At 38.3% G+C, this 23250-nt stretch overlaps 1 protein-coding gene across 3 annotated transcripts in view; it reads right to left on the minus strand.

Moving 5' to 3' along the window:
• LOC574824 (zinc finger SWIM domain-containing protein 8) overlaps positions 1–23250 on the minus strand; it is a 40911-nt gene that overhangs the window by 15082 nt on the left and 2579 nt on the right. For 2 of the 3 annotated variants that reach the window (XM_030979700.1, XM_030979699.1), the window contains exons 2-9: positions 16527–16671; positions 12726–12820; positions 10061–10353; positions 7433–7635; positions 6230–6431; positions 4318–5520; positions 3440–3607; positions 2445–2618 (exon numbers count right to left, since the gene is read on the minus strand). In XM_030979700.1, coding sequence (XP_030835560.1) covers positions 2445–2618; positions 3440–3607; positions 4318–5520; positions 6230–6431; positions 7433–7635; positions 10061–10353; positions 12726–12820; positions 16527–16671 — 2483 coding nt within the window. The remainder of the gene's footprint in view (positions 1–2444; positions 2619–3439; positions 3608–4317; positions 5521–6229; positions 6432–7432; positions 7636–10060; positions 10354–12725; positions 12821–16526; positions 16672–23250) is intronic. The other variant, XM_030979701.1, reaches the window with a different exon arrangement.

The raw sequence follows: 23250 nt of genomic DNA on the forward strand, positions 1-23250 counted from the left end.
AGCATTCTCTTCCATATTTTCCCAATTTCCTCTTCTTATCATTCTGCGTCGGAACTTGTAAAACGTAGTAATGTCAGAAGTTTCCTGCCCAATATCGTTTCACACTTTTCAAATGTTGTGACCAATCAGTGCAAATCTGTAAATGATTGTTTGTCCCAAACCACAGACATATGTAGCAGTCAACAACTAGCCTATAAAGCTCACATAGCTCAAGTTTGAGTTTAATCATAGACTGCAAAAGATCTAAATGAGTTTAACATTTTCATTTTATTTCTCTTTCATCTCTATCTCTCTATCTCTCTCACTCTCTCCCTCCTTCTCTCCCTTCCTTTTGTTCCTCTTTCTCTCTCTCCCCTTCCCTTCTGTATTTCTTATTGTCCGTCTGTCTCTCCCTCTCTTCCCCCTCCTCTTCTTTATTCTTTCTCTCTCTCTCTCTCTCTCTCTCTCTCCCCGCCCCCCTTCCCTCTCTTCTTATTTCTCTCTCCCTCTGTCTCTCTCCCTCTCTCCTCAAATTTTGCAAGGGTTATGCTTGGTCATGCACTTACATGTATTACATTCAATAAGTTCAAATTTTGTGCACAACTAGAAATATTTTTCTCAGTAAATACTTATCACAGGAAAATATAAAACTGTTATTTCTATCATTAGAATTGTTTCAGGAATTGTCTGAAAGCTATGCCATATGGGGGCGCTTCCTTACTGCAGCTCAAGAAAACAAAAGCATTCATCAGAAAGATAAGATCAAACCACATTCATCAGGACGATAAGATCAAATTACATTGAGCGGAAGGTCATTGACGCCTTCTACAGACTCACCAACCAAGAAACTAAACGATTTGAATTAAAGGTCATTTACAGTATTTGCAACAAACTACAATGGAGGAAAGATAATGTGACTTTTTATTCAGATTAAGAGAAAAAGCTCTGAAAAGATTTTTGCTTAAAATTCATTCTGTTAAGATGCGACAGGAGTTACAACAACAACAACAAATATTGTAAGTGAGATCTATACTAGGGATTGCACTTTCATTTTGGATATGATTATCATCCAATTCAACAAAAACAAAAATCATTTGTAAAGTGGATATGGACAGTATCTCAATGTCGATTAACTAACTTCAAATTGACCTGACAAAACCAATTCCCCTTTTGTTCCTTTTTCTTTTTCTTTTTTAAGGGATGGGGGGCAGGGGGCTTAAGAAGAACTGTAAATAAGCAGGATCTTTAAATCCTACTTGTTGTATCACCTACAGAACAAGTCTTTTTTTTATTTGCTTCACCAGGAAAGAACCCTGGAAATTCCAACCACATGTTTGAACAATTCCCGGATCTGTCAGATCAGACTCAGGGGTCCCTGGTTAAACCTCTCTATTACTCCCACACTAGGCGGGATGAGGGGGGCTGTCACAGATCAGTGGGAGGCATCCGCTTCAGTTAGCCCTGGGTCATGCTATTTACAAACCCCCTCAAAGCAACTCAAATATTGTTTCTTTAGGATATCTCTTTGGAACTGTCTTTGGAACTGTCTTTGGAATTCTCGCTGAATGGAGAGCAGGACGGTGTTTCACAAAGATCCTAAGTTGAACTTAACTCTAAGTTGGACTTAACAATTATGGAAAGCCATTAGCATCATTGAAAATATTTTGTATAAGTTATTTTACAAGGCATAAAATGTTGATTCAAATCAATCATATTTTCTACCATTATGAAAGATTTCATGTTCTTGATGTGGAATTTATAAAAAGTCTAAAATACTTGAATTTTCGCTTTTGAATATATTTTATTTTAATGCTACAAATGGCTCTCCATAACTTTTAAGTCCAACTTAGAGTTAAGTTCGACTTAGGATCTTTGTGAAACACCCCCCTGGGCCGAGAGGAAATGGACTCCTTCAGACAGCATTTCCGTTCATATTGTTCGTGTTTGATAAGAATCATCGACAAAATCCTGCCCACCGGCCTCTTCCTGCGTGGAGGTAATTCAATTAGGAAGGACCCTTCAGGACAGTATGAGCAAAGATAGCGACAGAATCAAGAAGAACAGAGAGCTCTTGACATGAGATGTGGGTGAAAGGTCATCCCGAGGTTTGTCCTTAAAAAACCTCAATGATACAAATATGTGAAATAGCTTTGTATTTCTCTATCGTTTGGTATTGTTAATTTGTTTGCCCCGTCAAGATATGCTTTGCGTGTATGATTCAAAGGGTACATTCGACTCAGATTACCATCCAGAACTTTGCAGTTGTGCGGCAGAATTAAAGGAGAAAAGGGTTAGGTCACACTTATTTATTTATTTATTAATATACAGGGTGGTAATTTCTGTGAGAAGGGGTTCTTTCCCTTTATTCTATTTGCTTTTGTTTTTGGAAAGACAAAAAAGCTACTTGGGGAGACAATTACAGTACTCTAATTTCAAAATATTGTCGTGATTGGGACAATACCTACCTCTAGTGCTTTGGTAGATGCAGGTTGCCTTGGCAACTCCAAGCCGAACATGCCCATCCTGAAAGCGAGATGATGACACTCTGCCTGCTCCGAGAGAACGCTGCAGAGAAACGCTGCCTTGGATAGCGTCATGCTGGTCAGGACACTCTGGGAATGGACGTGCTTCTTTCTTGCCTGCGACACAGAAAAAAAGGGGGGAAAATTATGAAGATGTTGCATCTGGGTGCATGTAACAAGCAACTGAAATGTGGGATGGAGGTACTAAAGGAAGAATTCAGTTATTACAATAATGCAAATTGAAATAATTCTAATTTTCCAGTACTGCTTTTCTCATGAGTAATAAATGAACAGGAGGTCAAGCTTCCTGTTTCCAAATATGAAAATTCCATCATGCGGATTTTTGTGCCAGGATGTATTTACAAATACAAATGTATGTACAACAAATTCGTCCCCAGTTGACCCACAATTTGGAGGGGTGCAGAAAATGAGGTTTAAATTTGCTTTTGGGCAATACTGAAAGGGAAAATATTTTTCATTCCTGTATATTTGTATTCTACATTCATTCAGCTTTCCATTGATATTCAGTAGCATTTTCAACAGATAGGATCTTTATAAAAGGGATTGGGTATCATTGGCTCAGATTCTAAACAAAATCCTCAAATTAGCTCATGCTGTAATGATAATTATAAACCTTTAGATCAGTCAGGAATCCTATGATTTCTACAAGCCAATCGCCTGTCTGATTATTAAGATATTTATGAATGGAATTCAAAATCTCAAAAACCATTAACACTACGTACAGTCTATTGGGGAAAATGAGTACATTAAAACCGGTCACTCAAATATTTTTCCTTTTTTGAGGCAATTTTTTCAGGGCTTCAATATTACACCACACCATAGACACTGATAACACGTAGGGCCATGCATCTCAGATTTGTAAAACTGGAAACATTGTTAAATGATGCCTTTAATGTACAACTGCTGTTTGAACTCACTCTGTTTGAAAGTCCAGTAGGAGGCGGGGCATCTAGGACCGGTGGTTTGTCCAGCATCTCTTCAGCCAGCTGAATGGCTAGTTTACAAGCATTCCTGGTGTAACCATGGGCATGCAATGCTTCAGCTCTTGAAAACATGATCTGAAGAGACGAGAGAATCATTTCCATCTAATTTTAAAAGTTTTGAAGTGAAGCAATGATTAAGAAGAGTACGTAAACAATGGATCAGAGGAAGTAGCACTTGCAGTGTATAGTAACGTTTTTGTTAATAATCTGCTGAAGAAAAAAAAAATTGGTGGTCCAAACAGTGATCTGGGGCCCTTGTTAAAACTTCTTATCAATAACAAAAGCTACTAAAATCATTGCATTTGATTGATTGACAGCAAATTTGTCATAGATGACAAGTTTTATGAATCAGCGCCCAGGGCCCCATCTTATGAAGAGTTGATATCAATCGCAACTATACACATAAGGGATAGGGGAGTGCAAAATTGCGATTGCTTTGGATCAATCAAAACTCTTTATAAGACGGGGCCCTGGGAGGTGTTTCACAAAGACTAAGATCGACTTTAAGTTGACTTAACTATGGCAGGCCATTCATGCCACTGGTTGCTGTCATCATTGGTCTCTCAATTATGATCTTTAGATATCATTTTTGCCTTCAATAATGCCTTCAATCAAATCGGGTAAATTCTGTAGATTTGTGACCACGATTTGTACGTCCCTTGCAAAACAAATGCCAGAAATGGTCAGAGGAACTGGTGGCATGAAAGGCCTGCCATAGTTAAGTTCAACTTAAAGGCTATCTTAGTCTTTGTAAAACACCCCCCTGGTCTCTCAGAACCAAGAATATCAAGGAAGAGAACAGAGTTACTCACCTCTATCCTATCTTCCATCTTCTTGATCCCAACAAAGGGGTTGGGTGTGTCATTCTTCTTCTTGGGTGGGGTCGGCTCGGCCGCCTTGGCCTGCCTGGTGTCATAGTAATACATCTGATATTCATCACTAGAGGGCTGCGACTCACGGGACTCTCTCTGTTCCACCTGCAAAGCTTGCTTCCGCCCCGCCCTTGCTTCGTTTGAGGAGTCGCTCTCCTGCTCTCTCCGGAGTGGTTCAGCCACCAGACCAGCTTCACTGTCCGTTAAGTCAGAATCTCCTCTGTCTACATGCTTGCTCTTCGTCTTGCGCTTCCCGCTGTGTTTATCCCCAGCAGTGGCACCCTCGCGAGGTGAATTTGAACCCTGACTACCCGTGTCTTTGATTTCTGCTCCATGCGGTTGAAGATGTTTGCCGTCCGATGCCTGCTTGGAGGCAAAGTTCGAGACAGTCTGCACATCAGAGTCTGTGTCGTCGGAGTGTGATAAGCTGGCTCCTGTCTGGTAACCTTCGACCCTGTCGCTTGATGAAGACATGGAAGAATCTGAAGAGTTGGCACGCAGGAGAGTCTCACTGTCGGACTCGACCTTGACCTTGTCCTCCTTGGATCCTGGTGTTTCCGCTTGGGGACTACTACTTACAACTACGTTCACCTCCTGTTTGCCTTGCTCTGGACTTGATCGACAGGTCGGGCCCCCCGTCGTGGAAGATTCCGGCATTTTCACGTGGTGGCCACTCCCTGAGATTTGACTGTTCCCCTCGCCACCTTGGCCTACCTTAACCCGAGGGATGCGTGTCTCTCTGTGCGTGACGCCCTCTATGGGGAAATCACTCCAGTCCAACATGCAAGCCTCGATGGCGGGCTTGAACCCTGCAAAGACCTCGATGTCAACTTTACGAAGATTGTTATTGTTTCCACCCGTGCCGCCAGCCCCTACCCAATGCGACGGTCCCCGAGCTTTACGCGCCTTCTCGATGACCTGCAGGTGCCACTTGCGGAACTCTTGCTCGTGGTTGACGCGGTCTTGGCGTGAGTTGATGGGGTTGAGCGCGGCTAGTCGCCACAGAGTAACGATCTCCTCACACATGCTAGCACAGGCGTGTTGAGCTGCTGCTGTGCTGCTATTGCTACTTGCCCGGTGTCCATGGTTTCCATGCTGTGAGTGGAGGGCTGAGGTACGAGTGGTGAACCACCAAATCACAATCTGAAGATCAACAAAAAAGTGATACAATATAGATAAATGTTGGTGAAAAATATGGCCCACGAAAGAAAAATTAGGAAATATTAACTATCAATCAATAGAATACTATTTGATTATTTAATTATATCAAGCTCATGTTAAAAGTTTCATCTCCATGATATACTTGATGAAAACAAAACTAAATAGCATGTTTGTAATTATCATGTCTAAAACATGCCTTGAAAAAAACAAAAAACAGAATAACTCTTTAATTTCTTAGCCCCCTGCGAACAAGTTGCCATTTCCTTCTTATATATGTAATGTCAAACATTACCCTGTTAAAAAAAAATTATCTTGGTACTTCCTAGGCCCCACACATTTGACACATTTTTCATAGTATCATTAAACTAAACCTTGAAACTTCAGCAACAACAACAAAAATAGACTAAATCGAGGGGTCAGTGACACAAAGACGTAACTCCATTTTGGCCATTTTGAGAAAAAGTGGTTTTTGTGTCACTGAGCACTTGGGCCTAAAGGAATAAAATTTATGTTTCACTAGCCATCGACTTCAATTGGGTGTTGGGTGGAGTTAAGTCGTGTTTCCTGGAAAGCCCATGTTTTTCTGAACATTTTGATATCAAATACTAATTTTGGCAAAATGTGGAGTTACGTCTTTGTGTCACTGAACCCTCGAAATGAAGTTCTCCTTATTCATTCCTTTCTCTCTCACCTGATCACAGATGATACACTCCTCCGTTAGGATACGAAGCAGTGAGATGGCATTGCTGTCACGGCGACGGTACATCTCCCTGACGATGGAGAGCAGGTTCCAGATGCCCTCAGGCATCCGCCCCCTCAGGGGTCGTAGCAGGTTGGTCCATTCGGCAGCTGCTTGGGGCGCCGTTGAGGACAGGTACAGGGAGTTCACATCACTGGAATGACAAGATCAATGCAAGATTAGTAATACCGAGAGTCCGTAATTTTTTTTATAGAATAGGCCTGTTTTCATCAGCTCGAGATTGCCAAATAGCCCGCTATATCTGATGTGGGAAATAATTCTGAAGTTACAAATCGTGTCTTCATCAGCTTGAGACTTGACCTCAAAACTTGAAACTCGAGCTCGAGAAATTAGCTTGAGATATTTTGCGCATAGTGCGAGTCTTCGGGCTGGTCAAATAGCATAAATCGGACAAATAGCAGGATATTTTGCAAACTAGCCCAAGATATCTTTGGATGATTATCTCGACCAAATATCCGATAATTGCAACTTTGGGCTGATGAAGACGCAAATTAACTGGATAATTTGCGATCGGGATAGTTCACATAGCGAGATATTTGGCAATCTCGAGCTGATGAGGACAGGCCCAATGTGACTGAATGAAAATGTGACCTTGCAGAGACATGAAAATGCCAAGTATTTTGAAAAAGAGCTAGTACTGTAAATTTGGTCCAGTTCACGGTATTCAATAGCACACACCGAAAATAGAAAGCATAACATTATGTTATTTAAAAGCTTCTATCCTCAGACTGTTCAGACATAGCTCATTTTACTGTTTATTGATCTCTCAGTGGTAGCTGCCTAAATTTGTCTCTTGAACAGGGGGTGTTTCACAAAGACTAAGATCGACTTTAGGTTAGACTCAACCATGGCAGGCCATTGATGCAACTGTTTGATCTCACCATTTACCGGCATTAGTCTCTCAAGGGACGTAAACAAATCATGATCATAAAAATACAGAATTTACATTTTTAAAATTCATTATTGAAGGAAAAAATATCATCTAAGATCATAATGGTGAGTTGGTGGCAGTACCCATTGGCATGAATGGCCTGCCATTGTTAAGTCCAACTTAAAGTTGATCTTAGTCTTTGTGAAACAACCCCCAGAACAGTTATAAATCTGATTAATTTCCTTTTAAAGAAAGATTCTTACCTAAAGACGATGGGAGAAGGACCGCTGAATCTGATGAGGGTCTTCTTGATGTTCTCATGAAGGATGGCTTCATCTAAGAACCAGTGGGTCATCTCGGTGGCTGGGGGTCCGGCGGTAGGGTCAGGGGCACCACACACCTTGTTGATGGCACTGCCTTGGGACAAGAGCAACTCGTCCAGGAGCCGCTGTGCAGTGGGGAGGATCTAGGAAATTGAATCAAGAAGAAGAAGAAGTTAGAAGTTGAAAGGCTACAGATTGAATTTAATATAAAAAATGTATAAAATGTGACTAGCCAATTGAAATATAAAGCTTATCTGTACTAGTTTATAGGAGGGGTTAGACCACACTGCAAGGTCACTGGTCAGGTGGTTATCTCATCAAATCAGCTTCCCAATTAGCATCAGAAAAAGGGGACCATGGGGACCAATGGTTACCGATTAGACATTGTTGCTATATAGAGGGCGCAAGTAGCTATGTAAGTAGTGCAGTGGGGCTTTAAAAGCCAAGTTACTTGCAGCAGGTTTCACATGAAAGAGAGCTTCGGGTTTTAAACACCATTGATGGATTTGAACAGGTATAATTTCATATTTGTCACTTGTTTTGCATTCATGTCAGGAAGACTGGTTCAAAATTAAATAACTACCATCTCCTCTCCATCTTGAATCATTGCATCCAATCTGCACATGAGATAACTGTCCATCTTGTAAAGAGTACCCTAAGAAACACATATTGTCTGCAAAGGCTCAAGTCTTTAATGTATCATTAAAGGTAAAGACCAGTATTGGAAACGCCCCAATTTCAAAAAATGAAATGGAAGCTCTCATTACCAATCATGTGAAAGAATATGTTTTGACTAATACATGATGATAAAAAATTTTCTGGGAAACCGCCTACTAATTCATATATTTGGTAAATTTGTTTCTCTCATGGTCTGTGAGAGATATAGGGTAGTCCCATATACATCTTTCTGTGTATAGTGCTTGTAACTTTACGAAGAATGGGCCAAATTTCTTATCATTTTGATGATTCCAGAACCTTGCAGATGCTAGATGCTAGATGATCAACCTTTTCTGATCGATTCCACAGCGTTTTTTTCACAATGGAATCGCATGACCATAACTGGTCTTTACCTTTAAAGGTGTATGTCAAAGTTCTGAATATATACATAATAAAGGGAGGAACTGGGTTCTTCATAGGAGATTCTGTTCCATGTACAAGAAAAAGAAAGGCAGCACAAACCAGAAATATAAACAAAATTTACACTTTTCTTCACTCATTGACCTACAGCTGTCGACATACTCCACTGATGAAACATAAATATGTGCATGTCTATCACTGAGTCACCCTGACATCATTGTCTACGAAGACATCAAAGCAAGAGCAAATTGGCAACCCCAAGGGGACAAGACAATGTCAATGCAAAATACTAAGCTCTAAATGGGACATTGAGGCTGTTGGCTTAACCTGCATTCAGACTAACAACATTCATCGTTTGGCTCTATATGCCTGTAAGTGTTGTATATGAAGTATATTAGCCTATTTTGCCTAGTCTGAACATTGTACAGTCAAGCCTGCTTTAGTGACCACCTCTGGTGGTCTTTATAGACAGGTTCCACTGTATAATGAAAATTCGCATAACAAAACGTTGTATAGAGAAAACATCTATTTGAGCATCGTTTTGAACGAAAAAGTGATAAACTAACAGGGATCCGCTCTAGTATAACTGGGCGGGGCTTATCATGAGCGCACACTAGTGATTGGCTAGCCCTCATATGTTTACTGATCTCATCAAAATCAGTTTCTTTGTACGATGTTTCTTGATCGGATGTTGTTTTCTAGTCTGTATGCTCAATTCGTTATGCAGGGATTCTTTATAATTATGTAGTCAAACCTCTACAGCGACGGCTCAAGGGAAACAAAAAAATGTGGTCTTTGTAGACAGGTGGTGACTAAAGCTAGTTTGACTGTACCAGTTTTGTATAAATTTCCCATGGTATGAAGAGACTAGTACATAGTATACTGAATGCTGTTGAAAATGTACCTGCCATCTGACATGAATTTGCTTTTGCATCTGTGTCGTGCATCAAGAAATTTGGCCTTGGGGGAGAATGAGGGGAGATGTGTGTTCATAAGGCAAACATAACATGAGACTTTGAAAGGTTAGCTGTTGATATTCAAATGTCTCAAGGAAACTACATGTACACTGTATATAACACAAGATGGCAAAACCTTGTGTACTCAAAAAAAAAAATCTTTGTAGAAAAGGAATTGTTGTAGAATTGTAAATGAAAATGATTTTTACAGGAGGAATTTTTTTGTAAATTGCAAAAATTCAGGGTTGTGTCAGTTGTGAATCAATAATGCCATCAAACTTTGCGGATACAGATCAATTGCAAAATTCACAATCATTTTGTTCGTCTGAAAGTTTCTGTTTTTTAGCGTTTATTGAATGAGGCTTGCTTGACATAGTGTAGACTGGTTTCGGAGTGTTGTAGATCTGTAGATCATTATCAATAACAGGTTACATAAATAACCTGTCACTAGGTCCCCAGGAATGAAACATCAGAAAATTTGAAATTTTGAATATGTTAGTAAATCAGTCCATTTTTTTCTCGAAAAAGGACTTACCAAACGGGGAAATTCACTAATGAGATACTGAGCGAACTTCTGAAGCTGTTCTCTGTGCAAGCGGGAAAGGGACTCCGACACGGGGGCGCGCAGGCAGACGGACGACGGATGGTGGATGCGGTAGAGACACAGCGCCACCACGTGACTGCACCACTTGCTGGCCGAGCTGCACGTACAGCTGCAGGAGGAGATGCGACGTCGGTCGAAGGTGATGGCGACGTTGAAGGTCGCACTGGTGCCGTGCTGCTGGGTCATGGGATGGGAGGGCACTACTGTCCCACTCAGGTGAAATCCTATAGGGTAAAAATCAGGATAAGTTTATTAATTATACAGTGTACCTCAAACAATTGTATGACTTCCTCCTTGCAAACGCCAAGAGGTTTACATGCCCCTAAATACACATAATACATTTTATATTCCTCTTCATATTTTTCACAGCTTGGAACTTGTTCTTTGCAATTTTAAGACGAGATAATAGGTGGCTCTGATGGACAATGTTTAATTTCATAAATATGCGAAAGAGATTTTGGAGATTGGATTACACCTACAATGTACTACTTCCTCAATGCATGCTTTATCATGGTGATTCCTGAACATATACTGTAGACGTACTTCATTGTAACCAAAGACATTTAATCTGTGAAAACAATCTTTTTTTTTAACAATGAATAAAAAGGATCTTGTATAATTATCTTGAACCTGAACCTGATATTTATAAACAATTCTCAGTAAACAGGATGTGGGAGATCAATGTTGTTTTTGTTAATGACAAAAGGGAACATACTGCATAAACAAAATATGAGATTTATGATATGCAATACAAATTCCTGTATGATTTAAGAGCACTTAATTATCAAAAACTTCAGCAAAGTCTTCATTCATTTATTTCATTATGTTCACACAGATGTTTAGTGCACACAATATGACTATTTAAATGGTTTGTTGATATAATGTAAATTGTCTTTTACTTGACTACCATGAACGCATACGCTTGTACAATTAAAGTAAGTAAGCAACCAGGGGACTGTCGATTTAAGTCCTTTCCAAGGGACTTGGGAATGAGGATTACTGCCTATATAACCAAACATACATGTACAAGCTAAAGGCACTATCAATTCGATTTGGTTTCAAACCCGGGATCAGTTTTACTTCAATATGTACCGATGACTGGAAGATGATCTACATGTACCAACAAACATATAACACAAGTTCATATATACATTAGATTTAGAGTTCTGTTACATGTAGATCAAGGAAATGTTGTACATACACTCTAGATAGAAATAGAGCTACAATGTGCACTTGTAAGCCTGTATATCACAGACTTCAATCAATTCAAGGCATCACAAATTTTACACATTCTTAGTCTTTAAAAAATCTCAATTTAAACAAAACAGACTGATAAAGTTCATGGACATGATGTATCAATGAATCAATAACAAGAACAGAATATTCTACCACAACTTAGAGCAAAAAAAAAGATCATCTGATTCTGAAAATCTGGATACCAATTACCAACTCTTCTAAAAGCACTCTTGGTAGGTCCATTCGATACCAGCAACATACAGTAATAAACATGTGCTCATGCAGTATGCCTGACCCGCCTGAGTCTATTTTTGGAAACATGACATGTTGATACAAGTCTAAATTGGGGAGAAACTAAAATTGCTAATCTCAGCATTGGCTGTTCTTTTGCATCTGGTCGAACCAGGGATACTGTATGTGAGTTAACTAGACAATTCTAGAATATGTACACTAGTAGTATCCAATCTCTTCGCCAAAGCCCCATCTAAATTCTAAATGGGTCTGGAATATGTATAAAAATGCATCTTTTTACTTTAATTGTATGATGCATATTAAAAGTGAAATGAATGAAGTCTGGAAAGTGTAGACTACAAACATCTGTTCTCGCTTTCCAAGATCCTGAATAAAAGATGAGTCTGGAATATATATACAGGACTACATGTACTCTATACTATACCCCCCCCCCCCCTTCTTTACCAGTTTCCTTTTAAAACTCTAAAATGCTCAAGCCTGGAATATATTGACTCTTGGTATTCATTCTCTCTTTTCTAGATCCCTTCTTAAAAGTTGAAATTAATGAAATTATGGGAATGCATATTCTTTTCTTAGAGATCAAAGGTATCTCTGAAACTATATCTGTTTAAAGGGCATTACGTGTACACTGAAACTCCTATACATATTTAACATAATTCCGGCTAACCAGTTAGTCTAATTCCCAGTATGCCATTTCGTCTACTATCCATATATGGTCCAAAAATAATTTGATTATTATCATTTATGATTAAATTTTATCAGACCATACAGTATGAATAGTAGACAAAATGGGCGTTAGACAAACTGGGGATTAGACTTAATTAGCAATAGAAAAAAAATTGGTTATAGACTTATTTGGGATTAGACCATATGGAAATTACACCAATTGAATATTAGCCTAAATGGTTATTAGACCAAATGATAAGTAGACAAAATGATTATTAGACCATGTTGATAGTAGACGGGCTGGATGTAGACCATATGGGAGTAGACTAATTGGGTAGAAGACGAACTGGTGGTAGACCACACCGTTAATTTATCACAAAAGACAAAGACATACATCCATGACTTGCAACGGAAGACTACATGGAAGCTAGTGATGGCTTACCAATTTGAAGAACATCTTTGACCGCTTTGTTCCTGACCATGTGTTCTCCTCTCTGGAACTCATCAGGGCTACCATTAGCCAGGCAGGAATACAGTCTAAACAAAGACAGAGAGAGAGAGAGAGAGAGATAGAGATAGAGAGAGAGAGAGAGATAGAGATAGAGAGAGATGGAGGAATATAACAGAGATATAAACATTGATGTGTTGACAACCACAGATCAAGTTGGTGAACATATGATAAATTACTGTCAAATTTTTTACCAGCAATCATGGATATAATAATCCGTGCAACCAATTATATTCTTTAATTTTTGCCTCTGCCATTATAGGATTTATTTGAATAAAAAGAAAAGAATTTAAAAAAAAAGACGACAGTTTCATCAGAGAGAGATATATATATATATATATATATATGTAACAGAAAGATAAACAATTGATGAGTTTACAACCACAAATCAAGTTTGGTGATCATTAATTACTGCATGTAGATAATAAAAGCCCTACATGTAACTCAGATAAATTTGAACTCTGCACATTGTAAGGATGAAGAATGTACCATTTTAAGTAATACGTGTCGAGATTCTGGTATCATTATCACACTTTGGATATGTTTTCATATAACTAGATACATTATATGTACACGTACAGTACATGTATATGCCAGTTTATCATTACAAAAAATGAAGATAACTCTTACAGAGACAAATTTAAAACCAGACCAGGAATCTCCATTTACTGTATTATCGTCTCAGCAAATCCTTTCCTTACTCTCCTTGTTGAAGTTCTCCTTTGTTATCAATCTGTCTCCCCTCTATTTTATCATTCTCTATCTCCTTCTTTGTATCTGCCTTATTCTTACCTCACCCCCACTCCTTTTTTCATCCCTTGCTCCTTTCTCCCTTTTCTACTCCCGATTTTTTCCCTCTCCTTATCATCCTTCTTCCCATTCCCCCTCCTACTCCTCCCTTCTCTTCCTCTCTTCTCTCTCCCCATCTTTTCCCATATCTTCCATCAATTCCACCTTCATATGTTTACTTCTTCTCTCTCCTCCTGCTACTTTCCATTGTATAGTCAGAGGCTCAATTCCTCTTTCTATTTTTGTTCTCTTAAATTATTTACTCAAAGTCGAGTATATACCCTCACCTCTCCACGAATGTTTAACTCAAGTAACTGTACTTATCCTTCTCATGCACATTGTACACGGTACAGGATTTGCACGAGATGCAGATTAGTATAGGAAGACTGTGTGTTTTTATACTATTCTGTAGAAAAGGCACAGATGTGGGTCAGGAGGTAGACTGGCAGAGGGCAAAAGGCAGTTTGAGTTTCAGCTTGAGATATATCAATGACAAGTGTGAGAGAAAGTTCAAGGAGAGTTCCTAAGATTAGGAGCACAGTATCTGTATGGATATTCTTTGTTGGCTTAGCTTTGCACATGAACTTTCCAATTCAATCACTGATTGCATGAAAAAAAATGTATAGTCTGCTGTGAAGCAAAAGGTCCCCCCCCCCCTCTCTCTCTCTCCCCCTCCTCCTCCTCCTCCTCCTCCTCCTCCTCCTTCTCCTCCTCCCTCCTCCTCTTACACAACTCACAAGTGTCAACTGTGCACATTCTTCAAGTGTTATAACAAACAAGTAGAATGAATGCAACAGTATGTACTGTACATGTATTCTCTAACCTATGAAATTGGACTTCATGTATAATCTTGAGTTTACAGATTACAAGTAACAAAAAATAATACTTTATTTGTAACTGCAATGGAAAAGTGTAATAATCACTTGCTGCATACATGTAGTGCATCTACTCATGGATCAAATTTTTGATTTCCCTACCAGTAATCATTAAATTCATTCCAAAGGAATATTTATTTGGTGAAAAACGATAACATTTGTACCATCAAAAGGGTTTTAGAATTAGCATACATTATATTTTCAAAAACAACTGACATCATGTGATATAAAGGAAGGAAGGAAGGTGAGCATTATAGGACTACCTTAAAGGTAAAGACCAGTATTGGAAACGCCCCAATTTCAAAAAATGAGATGGAAGCTCTCAATACCAATCATGTGAAAGAATATGTTTTGACTAATACATGATGATAAAAAATTACCGCTTAACCGCCTTCTAATTGATATATTTGGTAAATTATTATATCTATTTGACTGTGAGAGATATAGGGTGGTCCCATATACATCTTTCTGTGTATAGTTTACAAAGAATGGGCCAAATTTCTTATCATTTTGATGATTCCAGAACCTTGCAGATGCTAGATGCTAGATGATCAACCTTTTCTGATCGATTCCACAATGTTTCTTTCACAATGCAATCGCATGACCATAACTGGTCTTTACCTTTAAATTAGAGCCCATGAAAACAAGACTACTACAGGTAACTACTATAAAGCAGGGCCATATTGTATTTGCTACATGTAGCTTCACTCTCACACAATCTGCAGAATGTTAATCCATCCCCTCTACGTATCATCATCTGGCCAGCTAGGAGGCTATATGGAAAGCTCAATTTCCGAAGGTGAGGCCGCTGAGTGAACAAACAGCAGGAAACCAGGTCTTGACGTTGACCTGGTACGTCACCTGACGGGGTCATGTTTTGTCTGCGATGCCGAGGAGTGGAAGGGGGGAGGGGTGCTCGCACATCTCGGTAGCGGCTAGACCCTGTGATCCCATCGTGAGTGCCACGCAGGAACCCCCGGCCTCCACCCGGTTCTGACCATGCGCACGTATCCTATGCTCAACACATGCATAATTTATGTACACACCTTCACGTAAATGTGTACCTGTACGTATTCATACGTAACCATACACGTAAATCAAGAAAAACTGCACATGTGAAGCTCTGTCATCCATGAGTCTTGTTTTTGTGTTACATATCCACTTAGCATTTTGTGATGGTACATGTACGTGTATTGTAATGTATGTGTATATTTTAAAAATAGAACCTACAGTATATTGTAGTAGGAATATACAGCCTATATATGATATCAATTTTTGGTGTTATAAAATGATAGAATCATGTATCGTTCGTTTGGAGGAAGAAGGGTTACCCTATATCATTTTACACAGAATTAACGGCCTTCTGGCTTTAAACAGATTACGTGTACAGCTCAAAGCTGTTGCTCAATTTATGCTTATACATGTAAGTCCGCAAAAAATGAATTCAATAGAATCATACGATACGAGGCAATGGGTATCCATGCAGCCTTTATATTTACATGTTCATGCGCCTTGTCTATCCAAGCAAGATCATACATACAGTATATTTATACATATTTGAAGTCATATACGGCCAGACAACAAGCCATTATATATTCCATGGTACCCTGTAGGAGTAGATCAATTAAAACACATTAGCTCTGGGGATTGTTTTTGTTGTCGCTTTTCTGTTATAATGTTTGTTTCATTTTGTTTCTGGTTTTATAAGGTTTACATACTCACTGTAACATATTCTGTCAAATCAATTTACATGTAGGTGATTTGCATCCTACATACATGTACATGTACGTCTACATTTATCTCTCTACATTCAGCTTATCTACATTTGATGGTAGATTTATAAATAGATAGATGTGTGCATCCATAATAAAATAGATAGTTTTCTCAGAAACACCATAAAAATACAGAGAAGACAGCCCCTAAAATACATTTATGGCATGTGAAAAATGACCAGACTGTTTAAATTTAACTCTCTTGCTCATAAACTACCCATTAGTTTTAATCTACTGCTCTTGGGGTAAAAGCATGCATGCAGGTCTGCAAGTACTGTAAGTTTTGCTAATAATCTTACCTGATATCCTCTTCATTCTCGGGAAAGCTCCAGAAAGCGATGCGGAGCTGAAGGTTTTCAGGAACCGGTGGGTAGACTCGTTCAACGACTTCAAAGGGGATGTAGAGGGCGGTGGTCTTTGCTGTCAGTTCAACCAATGAGGAAACTAGGGAGAGGAAGAGAAGAGGTGGAGTCAAGATGAATGATTTTAATTTTTGTGACAATAACATCCACATTGGATCAAATTAAATAAGTAAATATACAAATGAACAAGGAACAACTTCAAAGGGGATGTAAAGGGCGGTGGTCTTCGCTTTCAGTTCAACCAAGGAAGAAATTAAGGAGAAGAAGAGCAGAGAGCAGAGGTGGAGTCAAGATGAATGATTTGGTTTAGATGTGACAATAAAACATTAATTAGCATTTGATGAAATAAATAAGTAAATATATAAATGAACGGGTAGGGTTGTGCGATCTCCATGGCTTGTACATGTATAGCTCTTGAACATAAAAACAATTGAATGCATACAAAAATAAAGATCTGATTGGGGGGTGACATGCTTTTGAGTAAGGCTGTGCACAACAGTGTAATAAGGTACCCGAGTACACTCCCAGGCTTACAAGCGAATACTCGAATATTCGGACGCCATGTTTTTTTTATAATTTTTTTGAATTTTTTGATTTTTTTTTGATTTTTTTTTATTTAAACAAATTTTTTTTGCCACCACCATACCACTGGTGCAGTATCCCACACTATGAACATGACAGACAAAGAAAGCAGACAAAATATACAGTTCCTCAGGTAGACAAAGGAACATCCCTTCACTGCTATTATGTAAACAGGTGAATATGCATGTGGCACCTGTTCTACACATGTTTACATAATAGCAGTAAAGGGATGTTCCTTTGTCTACCTGAGGAACTGTATATTTTGTCCGCTTTCTATGTCAGTCATGTTCATAGTGCCAGTATCGCCAAAAACGCATGCAATTTTACTTCGAGTTGCAGTTGAAGGCGCCGATTTAATAATAATAATAATAACAGTAAACAATGCTGTTTTAAAAACCAAAGATGGCAGAATAATCCATTGTCCTCCGAGTCTAAACTGAAATCCGGACATTTGGTCCCAGTTTCTGAGTGGTGAGTTTGACAGTGCTTGAGTTGGGAAACATTTTTACTGACGGTACCATGCCAGCGGCCGCCGCTCTTCCTGGCAAGGGTAAGCGTCGGCCTGGACATTTTTTTTCTTCTTTTTTTTTCTGGCCGAATATTCGGTACGAGAAATCGTACCCGAGTAGTTGTCAACCGCCGGGTACTCGAGCATTTGACTACCCGTCGCAGCCTTACTTTGGAGTATAAATAGCAATTCTAATTGCTATCCTTCTCTCTTTCTCCCCTCCACTTTCCTAAAACTGTTATGTATTATGAAATCTCTATGTATTATCTGATTGATATACTCACTGTATTATTGGTCAAATAAATAATAATAATAATAATATGTTCCACTCCAGAGGCTATTTTACTGCATGTACAAAATAAACACACTACTGTATGTTGCTGTTCTTGTGTGTTGCTTTTTTAAAGCATAATGCGGGAAATATGTAGGCTTACATTTATCATATTCATATGTAAACATGTGCATGCATGTACAAAGTATTATCATGTTGCCAATTAAAGAATTGAAAAGCTCAGTACAGTACATTGGTGTGTACATGTTGCACATGTACAGGTGGATGCTGTATGTTGAATGAGTACATGCCCTTGGTGCATTTCATTATGACGTTCATTCATGTAAATCATACTGTTAGAAATGTAGAAGCAGACTTGATTTCAGTGCACAATAATGCATCAATATAGGCTAAATAAAGTACATGTTCATGTACAGGTGTAAAATACGTGTAAATGATAATTTCAGTGTCTACCGTAAGTCTTACATGTACACACACAAAAAAGCCAACTAAAATGATACCAAGAGTCAGGTGTTCTGCAGACACACCCACCCACCCAAGTAAGACATTCATTCATACACAAACATACACACACTCCACTTGACTGCGGTAATCTATACACTATACGTGTTGCCATGGAAATTTCATTATCCATGCATGACCATTCGAGGCTACCTGCCACACTGTACATGTACATGCAGTAATATACAGTATACCTACATGGAAAAATGTAATAAGCAAAATTGACACAATAACCACACAGTTCGATAGGCAATGTTGGGTTATGAATTTTGTATGTGCTATATTTATGTACCTGCCTATAAATGTACATGTATATTAACAGTACCGTAATTAATGGTGTATAAACCGCCTCCGCACCCCTCTTTTTCGCCCTAATTTTTTTTCTTTGTGATTCTTTTTTGACGACTCTGTCGCCAGCAAGCCAGGTTCTTGGTAAAACCCACGTGGGAAGGCCTTTCATTTAACTGTGAGGTACAGCTGAATGTGTAAGATCATTAATGTAAATTAAAAAACAGTAGAGGACCTAGGATAGAACCTTGTGGTACGCCATGTACTGTAATAGAAGAAAAATTGGAGTAATTATTATTATAAACAACATATTAAGATCTATCAGAAAGATTACTTTCAAACCAAGATGACAGACAAAATTGAATGTTGTTCTAGTTTCCGAGTGGTGAGTCAACACACCAATTACTGAGCTGGGATACATTGCCAGGCATAGCACCATGTGGAGGGGCATAAATCGAAACTTAAAACTTGTGTACTGTGTATAAGACACGCCCCCGACTTTAAAATTTGAATTTGTTTCGGCTGCAAAAAAGTGTGGTTAATACACCGTTAATTACGGTAAAAAACTAAATTATTCATACCCTTACCATGTTTTGTCATTTTTTTTATCGAAGGGCATGTGAAAAATCGACTTGTCCCAGTTCATGTGACATAAATGTAGTAAAGAGTATTCAACAAAGGCCCAAATTCAACCAGCCCATCTTTCATTATTGAGTTACAAAAAAACATACCAAAACATCACATTTATAACGGATATGATCAATTTAGTTGTTATCCTGTTTGTACAAAATGTACAATATGAACATGTAAATTGTACCATGAATATTCTTAGAGATAACAATTTTGCAAGCTCCTCTCCAATTTGCTTTGTACAGAAAATGTCATTAACTAATTTTCTTTGCTACAGTATACATGTATATTGATGATGGAATAGCTTTGTTTCATATTACAGGGGTTGTAAAAAAACATATTTGCATTTCGAGGGTGAATGTACAATGTAGGCCTATCATAGAAAAAAAATTAAACCGAAAATATAGATTTTTGAAGCTTTTTAGTACAGGGCAAATGGGAGGAGAGCGTGCAAGATACATCACAGAGTTGCCAATTTGTGTTTGATTGATCGCACCTTCAACAATTCATAACTTTCTTATTACATGTAAGCCGGTCTTTAATCCAGCAAATTAGCTAAAGAGCATGTCTCTTGACCCCTGTTGACTAAACATCTTTAACGTTTTCTGTTGATAATCCAACTTGTAAATGAAATTATGAAAAGACTTTGGTAACAGATTTGTCATCCACTCTTTAGTAACAAATACCGTACACACTACACACAATCGAGTACCTGTATACAAATATTTTTAGGCTACTCCACATACATAATGTATTCATACACAGATCTACGCGTTTGTAGATGTGTTTTTATTTAATGGGGTGCAACTCTCGTTCTAGACCCTCGTGAACTTGAAATGACCTCCATTCCAAACCCACTTCAACCTTTCCAAACAAAGGATTTTAATCATCTTGAGTTGATTGTTTCCTTCCATATGGTTTCAAGCTTTCTCCAAAATTTTCCTTGACAAAATTGTAGAATTTACAGGCCGGTCTATAAACATGAGTTACATTTAATTTTACAGTAGATGTTCTTTTTTCACACATACCTGTATACTTGTACTAATTAGACAAGTAAATATATATACAACAATTTCCAATTATTAATAAAAAAGGAAAAATATAGGACTCAGAGCATTATTATCCCATCTTTCCCAATTTGTTACATTCTACTTTGCTCTCTCTCTCTCTCTCTCCTCCTCCTATTCCTCTTCCTCCTCCTCCCCAACCTTCCTCTACCCCCTCTTTCTTTCTCTCTTTCTCTCCTCCCCCCCCCCCCCCCATTTCTGTGTTGTTGTTTTTATTGAAGATTTTAATTACTGTAAATGTCTCAAGTGAATTGTGCAGGCAGCTAAAGTCCTTGATTGCATATACATACACTGTACGTATGTGGTCAGGAAAATTAAACTGACCTGACCTACTTTCAGACCACTCAGTCAATTGTTCATGACCTTTGCCCTTTCCTTGGCTTGAGATTGGGTTCAGTCTAAGGACACTCATTCCAGCACACACTACAGACACAGTACCGTATACAACATGACCCCTGCTTGTTGTGTAAAAAGTTTACTAAGCACATTGATCAAATATGTGTTGTTGTTTTTGTTTAATTACAATGACATGTGGATGCATGTACACTGTACAGGTAATGTACATGTACAATCATCGATCTAGTAGGCCTACATGTAAATGTACACATGTACATGCTGTATCTAGACCCGGTAACCACAGTTATTTAGTCATGATGAGTATCATACATGTATGTCCACTCAAATGAGGTCAAGGTCATGTCCAAACATAGCCATGTACACTTCACATAGCTCTGCAGGAACCCAAGGCCAGGCTACATGTATCAATATCAACAAAATGACTCAACAAGGCCAGTAACCGACTACATGTACATGTATGCTGCTGCAATACATGCACAATATATACACCTGCATTTAGTATGTGCAGATGTATACGTACATGTACAATAAACCTGTAATTATGAGTACCAGGTACATGTAAAATAAGCTGATTCCATGTAAGTACTCACCTCTTCCTGTTTACATGTACATGTTTCAGATAAAGCAAAGAAACAGAAGATCAGACAACATGTACAGTGTAGGCATTTTCACTTCTCTGTAGCATTCCATTGTTAATTTTTAATGTACACGGAATGGTAGTATATAATTTCATACAGGTGTATATTACATTATAAATTACAAACAAAGTTAAATTTTTAATAACTTCAAGTACTAAAACATACTGTACATAAAGGGAAAAAATACTTTACCGGTAAACATTTCGCAGGCTACGTTTCAAGCCTGCTTGCATGAAAATAACACTCTTTATTTTGTTTTGGACTCATTGAACTCATTGAACTCCTTGCAGTTTTTGGGGGCTCTTTTATGACTTTCGGGGGCTCTTTTTGGCATTTCGGGGGCTAATTCGCCCCGAGCCCCCATGTATTTTTTTTCCCTATTTGTACATGTACATGTACATGTAATAGTACGATGTAAGTAATATCATTGGGCTTGCCCGAATGGCAGCACAGATAAAGAAAGATATACATATACATGTACATGTATACACAAGAGGCCAGATTTGTTTATTTGTTTAGATACATTGTGTACATGTACATGTACATGTACATGTCGAAACAAAATCTTTAATTCACACAAAGAGTTCCTGGCAATTGGAAGAAATAGGAATTTTCATATGACAACATGCATGTACAGACCTATACCTGCACGTACATGAACATTTGTAAAAGTGATGTATCTTTCATCTTTTGGAGACAAGATAATTATGTTGATGTGCAGTATAATACTGACATGTACATAATTGGTAATAATAAAACCAACTCAATGGTGCACTGGGTGTACATTGTAGATGGGCAATTATGAATTATTTATGAAATGGAATTTTCATTCTTGTTATCAATCATCTACCTCCTCCATCTTCCGGTTGTCATGTTGTTTTCCTGTGAGAATAATGCTGACTTTAGCCTTGATGTGGGTCATGTCTGCATGGATTAATCATGATAGTAGCATACAGTATGACAATGACCAACTATATCCTTGGCCTGCTATACCCTGCATTTTTGATACAGTACCGGGTACTTGTGTTTGTAACTTTGCAATTGTGATGATTTCCAGAAACTCTTTAAAAAAAGTGACGACATGAATGAAATTTATTTCACTTTCATCCTCTTGCCAAAATATCACAACAATAACACAATTTCATGGAAAAAATGTGTAGATTGACAACCATTTTCACCTCATGCCAAGCTTGAACAATCTCTTGCAGTCCATTATTCTAAAGTAACATTACATCTGTTTTATTCATCTACTGTAATTTAATTGTCTCTACCTTTGTACAGTCTTTCTCTTTATGACCATTACTACCACTATAAGGGGATGGGGGTAGTGGGCAGGATTACCCCTGCACCCATGAAGCCTTCCTCATCAGTTTCATTGTTTGTTAACTCTGCATTCTGCAATGGTGAGATTTCCTTTGTGCGCCTTTCCTTTGACCACACTCTCCTACAACTGTATGTCAAAAACCACAACAATAACACAGTTTCATGGAAAGAAACGTGTGGAGTGATAAGCATTGAAAAGGCTTGATATCATTGGCCGATGACTAACCTTCCCACCGATAAGGATAAGGCTTTCTTCCACCTACAGTACATACTGTACATGTGGCTTCCAAGATGTTCCTTTGTTTTTTGGAATGGCAAATGAAAAGTGTTTAACAGGAACCCATGAGGTTGCAATGAAGTAGACAAAGGCTTTGTGCAATGTAGAATTAAATCTAATATAACCCGCTTCATAGATGTTGTATAATATATCTGTAATGTGTACATATAATAATTGTAGGCCTACAGTATGTACTTT

This window comes from Strongylocentrotus purpuratus, unplaced genomic scaffold, assembly GCF_000002235.5.
Source record: "Strongylocentrotus purpuratus isolate Spur 01 unplaced genomic scaffold, Spur_5.0 spur5_scaffold_10, whole genome shotgun sequence".
In the NCBI taxonomy this organism is placed as follows: domain Eukaryota; kingdom Metazoa; phylum Echinodermata; class Echinoidea; order Camarodonta; family Strongylocentrotidae; genus Strongylocentrotus; species Strongylocentrotus purpuratus.